The following is a 7,548-nucleotide window of genomic DNA, read 5'->3' on the forward strand; positions in this document are numbered from 1 at the left end:
GTTTGTCTTTGTTCTAAATCGAAGGAGTATTTTCTTCACTTTACTTACATTCGTAGTTTTTGGATTATCTGCGATTTTCCATTTTCCGCGACCGTCTTCCCCGTCATTAGCACGGATTATAATCGAGAGTCTACTCTATGTGGAACTTCTTTCGCACCGTACGTAGCCAACCGCATTAATCGGAGGTCACTATGATGACCCCGATGGTGACGCCACCGCCCCCGAGGCCACATATCTTCACTCACCGGCGCGATCGTTCACTGCGGGGCTCATCCTCCTCCCTTCGTTCTCATCACCGACTCCGCCGCCGCCGCCGCGATCGCGGCACTCCAGCAGCGAGCACGGGGAGCTCTCGCGCTCCGACCACGGCGCATCCGGCTCTCCTCCGCAGGTCGCCGCAGCTCCCCGCGACCCTGCCAGGGCGGCCGCCCCTTCCGTCGCCCCCTGCGCCGCGGTCGCCGCCGCCGCGGCGACGACGACGGCCGTGGCGGCGCACGTCCGGCGGCGCTCTCGCGTGCCCTCCCCGCACGAGGCCGAGCAGGGAGACCACGGCGACCAGGGACCCCAGAGCCCCCCCTCGAGGGGACCGGCGGCGGCGGCGGGCGCTGTGATTGGGTGGGAGAGAAGACGCGGGCGTTTTGGATAGAGCACGAGCCGGGGCCGCGCCTTTACATCGGATTGTCTCTCTCGCACGCACGCAGCAAAGAAAAAAATCCCCCGTATAGCCTTTGACAAACCGTTGGGGCAAGTGCTTTTGCAGAGCACCGACGAAGGCCGGCATGGCACACCGATGAGTGAGTGGGTGGCGAACACCATGCCTGGCCACACTTTTCTTCCCAGGGCAGATATTTACACACCCCATCAAGTACTCATTTAAGGCTGCGTTGACCTAGGGGAGCCCTAGGACTGGTGCAGATATTTGTCACTGTTATTGGCCATGGGCGGGAATGGAACTCGGGTCACCGGGTTCAAAGTGCAGTGCGCTAGCCACTGCACTACCACTCTCCATATTTTGGAACACAAGAGACAAAGATCCCCGGCATAGCCTGAGCAGACTGTAGGGGTAAGTGCTGTTAGCGAGCACCTATGTAGGCCGGAACGGTACACGAGGGGGTGGGTCTCCCCAGGGGGGATGTTTCCACACGCACTCAATCACACACTCACTGCCATTTGCCGGGAGATGCAATGAGGCCTGCACACACTTGGTGGCCCTCACATCTCCTCCTCCATCTCCTCCTCCATCTCCTCCACCTCCTCCTTCCCCTCTTCCTCCATCGTCTCCCACCTCCGACGCGATTGCCCGGAAGCAGTAGAAGGTGGACGCAGCCTCGGCGGCGAACAGCGAGCAGTCAAACTCGGCCTCCCAGCTGCCCCCTCTCATCTCCTGCTCTGCCAACAACACCTCCTCAGCCACCCCGTTCTCATCATCATCGTCATCGCTCGCGCCACCTCGTCGCCCAAAGGGCAACGTCCTTGCAAACGCCGTCACCCTCCCGCGTGCCGGCGGCCGACACGGCTCGGGCTCAAGCGCCGCCACGACCGTCCCTTCGCACCACCGCGGGCGGTGCCGGCGAGCGCCGCCGTCGCGCGGGGGGCGCCGGCTGAGGCCCAGCGCGTGGCCGCGCCGGGTTCGGTTCACCTCGACGACGCCGCTGGCGGCCAGGACGCCGTCGCCGCGGGCGAGCAGCAGCGCGCGCGCGCGGCCCGACCGGGGGAAGGGCGGGCACGCGAAGCTCACGTTCGCCGAGCGCCGCCGGTGCGGCGGCGGCGGCGGCAACGGCTCGGACGCCACGACGGCGCCGGAGCCGAACGCCAGATCCACGCGCAGCCCCGGCGGGAGGGGGCCGTCGGACGAGACGACGGTCACGACGAGGGTGCCGCCGCCTCCGTCGTCGGCAAAATGCGACGGCGCCCACAAGGAAATCGTAGACCGCGGCGGCGGCGGCGACGGCGACGGCGGCGGCGGCGACGACGGCGGCGGCGGCGACGGTGGCGACACCGGACGGTCGGCGGGTTCCCATGCGGCAGCTGGGCCGTAGGTGCGAGCGGCCAAGGAGGACGAGAACGTAGGGCTGGTTGCCGCTCCGGCCGTCGGTGTTGCCGGTGATGCTCTGCCGAGCGGTGACAGCGTGCCGGTGAGCAAGCCGTCACGTGCACTTGTAGAAAGGGCCTCCTGCGTTCCGCTTGCCGGCTGCTTAATATCCGGGGGTCGAGCGGAAGTCCCGGCAGATGTCCCGCCAGATGTCATACTGGGCGAGGTGTCTGTTGATCTGCCAGATATGATGGGCGATGTTCCAGCAGGTGGATAACCGGACGTTCTAGGAGGCGGTATATCCGTCGGTCTGCCAGATATCGTGCTCGGAGTCCCAGATGAGACGTGTGGTGTTCCACGAGATAAATGCAATATTCCACCAGATGGCAAACCAGAAGTTCTACTGGTTGCATCTTGCATTCCACCAGATGTTCCACCAAATGCAGCACTTCCCGGCATAACAGACGTACCCAACGGAAAACGAGACGTCACGCCGGACGGGACATCCGGTGTCTCGCTCGATACGCTCCCCAATAGTCCGCCAGTCTTACCATCGGACGTTCCGTCAGACGGCGTATTCGACGGTCCACCAGATGAGCCGTCTAAGATTCTAACGGACGGGGTACTGGAAGTGCAGCCGAGCGTGACACCGGGTATCTCGCCAGCTGGAGCGTCCGGCGGCCTACCGGATATTCCGTCCGTTATCCAACCGGGTGGAAAGCCAGCTGGCGCACCGGATGGGACGTCGTTAGATGTCCAACCGGATGGGGCGCCCGGCGTCGTAACGGACGGGCCGGGAGACGGCGCGGCGTCGAGGGGGGACGCGCGTGAGGCCGGCGGCGACGTCGTCAGCGTCAGATGGCGCCCTCCTGCGGCGTGCGACGAGGTCATGCACGCTTGCGCACGCACGGCGGACAGACGGACAGACGGACAGGGCGTTGTGTTGAACTACGGTCACCAAGGGGTGTCACGCGCAACGGATCTGCCGAACGAAAGTTTTTGAGCGGCAGGGTGGCTCGGTGGTGACGCTCGCGTCTCACGGCAAAGAAGAGCACCTGGGTTAAACTCCCGACTAGGGCGCCTTTCCGCGTGGAGTTTCTACGTCCTCCCCCTGTTCTGCGCGAGTTTCCTCTGGGTGTTCCACTTTTGTGCCCATAGCTAAACACATCCCAATGCCAAACATTTTTTTTAATTTACATGAAAATTACTCAATTGGGAATAAACATAACAACATCTCCCCCCTACGGCGCGAGAGTGTGTTTAATGAGCGTGCGCAACCTGCTGTGGATGGCTTGGGGAGTCTTTTTATCCAAAGGTAGTCGTAGTAGCAGTCGTAATAATATTATCGTCAACAGAGAAACGGGGAGGGAACAAACCTGCTGCTAGACACCAGAAGAGAAGGGCCTGAGCCGTGTCGATCGGCAACATGATGCACGCCATGTTCGAGCCTGCAGGACGCACACAAGTCATTCGCCTATGCTCAGTCCACTGCTAGGGTCCGGGTTCTTGTCCGATTCTTAAATAAGTGACATCTCTTTTGATTTAAAACTTTCGTGACTGCAGGGATTCATATTCTTGGTTCTTTTGGTAAAGTCACGTAGAAAGGAAACAATAAAATAATAAAAATATAAAACAATACAATTCTCACGACGTTTCGACTGAAACACAAGCAATCATCATCAGGTGTGAAAACCGCAGCAACAAAATTTGAAAAAAGTGGCGTTTTTTTTTTACGTTAGCACCACGCACAGAGATTTGGCAGTTATTCAGATGGACGAGTCCATCCACCTCGGCCGTGGCAGATCACTGTTATAATTCAGTAGGCTCACATGACATTGCCTTCTCCAAGACAGAGGTTCTTTGCAAGCCATCTGGCTACCATGAGAGATTCGTTCATGAGGCTATCCACATATACAAACACAGAGACAATTTCAACCGAGAAGATGGATTCTGGCTTAGCAATCATTGGAAGGATTTGATAAACCATTCTGTGTCTTAATTGATTGTTCACGCTTACGGTGGCTTTCAGACCGCATCCATTATTTTCGTCTCCCCCATCCTCTTTTCCGAACATAGATGGACTCGTCCATCTGAATGACTGCCAAATCGCTCTCCTTGGTGCTAACGTAAAAAAACCCGCCACTTTTTTCAAATTTTCTTGCCGTGGTTTTCACACCTGATGATGATTGCTTGTGTTGCAGTCGAAACGTCGTGAGAATTGTATTGTTTTATATATTTTTATTACTTTATTGTTTCCCTTCTACGTGACTTTACCGAAAGAACCAAGAATAAGTGACATCTCGATGGATCTTGTGAGGTCAAAGAGTCATTCAAGATCAGCAGACCAAGTCACCATAACTCCCCAAAGAGACGAAGACAAAGATCCACTGTGAAACCCACGCAGCCCGTTGGGCAAGTGTCATGGGCAAGTGTCATGGGCAAGTGTCATGGGCAAGTGTCGTTAGCGAGCACCTGCTGAGGACGGCACGGAGTACAAAGAGAGGGGTGGGGTGGCCCGCACCACGCATGGCCGTCTTTGTCTCCCCGCGCGGTGGTGTTTACACACCAACACTGGGCACTCGTTGAGCGCTGAGTCAACCAAAGTAAAGCCCAGGACTGGCTCGGACTCAACTCGCAAGTGACGTTAGCCGTGGCCGGGAATCGAACTCGGGTTTGCCAGATTCCGAGCGCAGCACGCTAACCACTGCACCCACCGCTCCTCAGCACACAAACACTCAGCCAATCTCTCGTACCCACACAATGACCACACATCGTCAAGCACATCAGATACGCCGACAGGCCAATGCACACATCCCCTTCATGGATCGCAGAGTAAACCCACAGAGACACATGGAGCTCCACAAAGACACATGGAGCTCCACAGAGACACATGGAGCTCCACAGAGATACATGGAGCTCCACAGAGACACATGGAGCTCCACAGAGATACATGGAGCTCCACAGAGATACATGGAGCTCCACAGAGATACATGGAGCTCCACAAAGACACATGGAGTTCCACAGAGATACATGGAGCTCCACAGAGATGCATGAAGCTCCACAGAAATACATGGAGCTCCACAGAGATACATGGAGCTCCACAGAGATACATGGAGCTCTACAGAGATACATGGAGCTCCACAGAGACATATGGAGCTCCACAGAGATACATGGAGCTCCACAGAGATACATGGAGCTCCACAGAGATACATGGAGACCCATAGAGATGCACAGAGACCCATAGAGATGCACAGAGACCCATCGACATTAAAGGCACAAACCACAGCAGTGCGATATTGGCCGTGCAACCCAAACTATGGACCGTGTAGTAAACCACTGCGGTCTGCGCTCATTCAGCGGAGGAGGGATAACAAAACTACACAGACTCTCTCCTGAAGCCTTCTCGTCGTGGCCAATAGACCTTGACATTTGGCATCTAACTCATATTGACATTCGCAAGAATACAACCACACATGCACACCAACCCTCTCTCTTACACTCACCCTCTTTCTCACACCCACACCATACTCACCCTCTCTCTCACACCACACACACACACACACCCACTCGCCCATTCTCTCTCACACGACACACACACGCTCTCTCTCACATATACATTCACGCTCTTTCTCACACTCACCCCTCTCTCGCACCCACATGCACACGCACACTTACACTCACACTCACCTTCTGTTTCACGCCCACGCCACACACAAATTCACCCTCGCTCGCACCCACACGCACAAACTCACCCTCGCTCGCACCCACACGCACAAACTCACCCTCGCTCGCACCCACACGCACAAACTCACCCTCGCTCGCACCCACACGCACAAACTCACCCTCGCTCGCTCGCTCGCACCCACACGCACAAACTCACCCTCGCTCGCTCGCACCCACACGCACAAACTCACCCTCGCTCGCACCCACACGCACAAACTCACCCTCGCTCGCACCCACACGCACAAACTCACCGCAATCCCATGCTGCCTCTACACGTCCCAACTCAAACTTCAGTCGCGCGAGTGGAGATTCGGCGCCCACCGCCGCCACCTCCTAGAACTCATCCACCCCGTGGCCCGCGGGCCATTGTGAACCTGTGCCAAGCAGGGAGAGAGACAGGCATAGCTCTGAGCCTGGGCACGTCTCCTCGGAGGCGGCTCAATGGACCCGCGACGTCGCGTGGGGCAGCTCTGAAAGCGGCTGGCACGGACGGGCAGGGAATTCCGCTTCCTTTTGCTTCTCTTTGTTCCCTCGCTCTCCTTTATTTGGCCGTTTATGCCGAGCGAGGTTCGCGTACGAGACAGAGTGCGCGCGTGCGTGCTGGTGTGTGCGCGCGTGCGTGCTGGTGCGTGTGTGCTGGTGCGTGTGTGCGTGCATGCTGGTGCGTGCGTGCTGGTGCGTGCGTGCTGGTGTGTGCGTGCGTGCTGGTGCGTGCGTGCTGGTGTGTGCGTGTGTGTGTGCTGGTGTGTGCGTGCTGGTGTGTGCGTGCGTGCTGGTGCGTGCGTGCTGGTGTGTGCGTGTGTGCTGATGTGTGTGTGCTGGTGCATACGTGCTGGTGTGTGCGTGCTGGTGTGTGGGCGCTGGTGTGTGCGTGCGTGCTGGTGTGTGTGTGCTGGTGTGTGCGTGCTGGTGTGTGTGTGCTGGTGTGTGCGTGATGGTGTGTGCGTGTGTGCTGGTGTGTGCGTGCTGGTGTGTGCGTGCTGGTGTGTGCGTGCGTGCTGGTGCGTGTGTGCTGGTGTGTGCGTGTGTGCTGATGCGTGTTTGCGTGCTGGTGCGCGCGTGCGAATGAATGCGTGTGGCTGTACGTGTCTGTGCATACGTGAGCGTTGTGAAGTGTGTGTGTGTCTGCACGAGTGTCTGTGTACGAGTCTGTGTCTTTGTGAGCGTGCTCGTGTTGTGGGGAAGGGGGGGGTGCAGCGGTTAGCGCGCCGCGCTTCGAACTCGTCCATCCGCGTTGGATTCCCACTCACAGCCAACGTCAGTGAGGATTATCTGAACCGGTCCTGGGCCTCCCCTTGGTTGACTCAGCCTCAAATTAATACATGGTGCGGTGTGTCGTAAAACATCGCCCCTGGGGAGACAAAGGCGGTCGAGCGTGGAGCTGGCCACCCAACCCCCTTCATAGGTGCTACTTGCTGTATAGGGGGACTTTGTCTTTGTGCGTGTGCTTGTCACTTTAACACGTAGCAAGCTTTCACGATACAAATTATTCATAATAAAGGTTTATGGGTTAGATTGTGTAAGTAAAAGTGCGCTTGTGTGTTGGGGAGTGGGGAGCAGAGGGGCAGTGATTAGCACACTGCACTCAATATCTACGCTTGTTTCTCACGGGATACAAAGACAAAGATCCCCATATAGCCTTAACAGATTGTTGTGGCGAACGCTGTTAGCAAACACCTATGAAGGCCAACACGGCACATGAGCGGGTGGTGGTGTGTTTAGCACCAGATCCGGCCGCCTTTGTCTCTCTAGAGGTGGTGTTTACACACGGCACCAGATACAGTAGTAAATTA

General features: G+C 57.4%; 1 protein-coding gene across 1 annotated transcript in view; it reads right to left on the minus strand.

Annotated features, from left to right (window-relative positions):
* LOC116955733 (uncharacterized) overlaps positions 1–7,548 on the minus strand; it is a 52,894-nt gene that overhangs the window by 44,383 nt on the left and 963 nt on the right. The window contains exons 2-5 of the mRNA XM_032977002.2: positions 6,007–6,129; positions 3,409–3,480; positions 1,165–2,928; positions 246–605 (exon numbers count right to left, since the gene is read on the minus strand). Coding sequence (XP_032832893.1) covers positions 246–605; positions 1,165–2,928; positions 3,409–3,472 — 2,188 coding nt within the window. The 5' untranslated portion in view covers positions 3,473–3,480; positions 6,007–6,129. The remainder of the gene's footprint in view (positions 1–245; positions 606–1,164; positions 2,929–3,408; positions 3,481–6,006; positions 6,130–7,548) is intronic.

The sequence above is a fragment of the Petromyzon marinus genome, chromosome 61, assembly GCF_048934315.1.
Source record: "Petromyzon marinus isolate PM22_M1 ecotype Great Lakes invasive population chromosome 61, UKy_Petmar_22M1.pri1.0, whole genome shotgun sequence".
Lineage (NCBI taxonomy): Eukaryota > Metazoa > Chordata > Hyperoartia > Petromyzontiformes > Petromyzontidae > Petromyzon > Petromyzon marinus.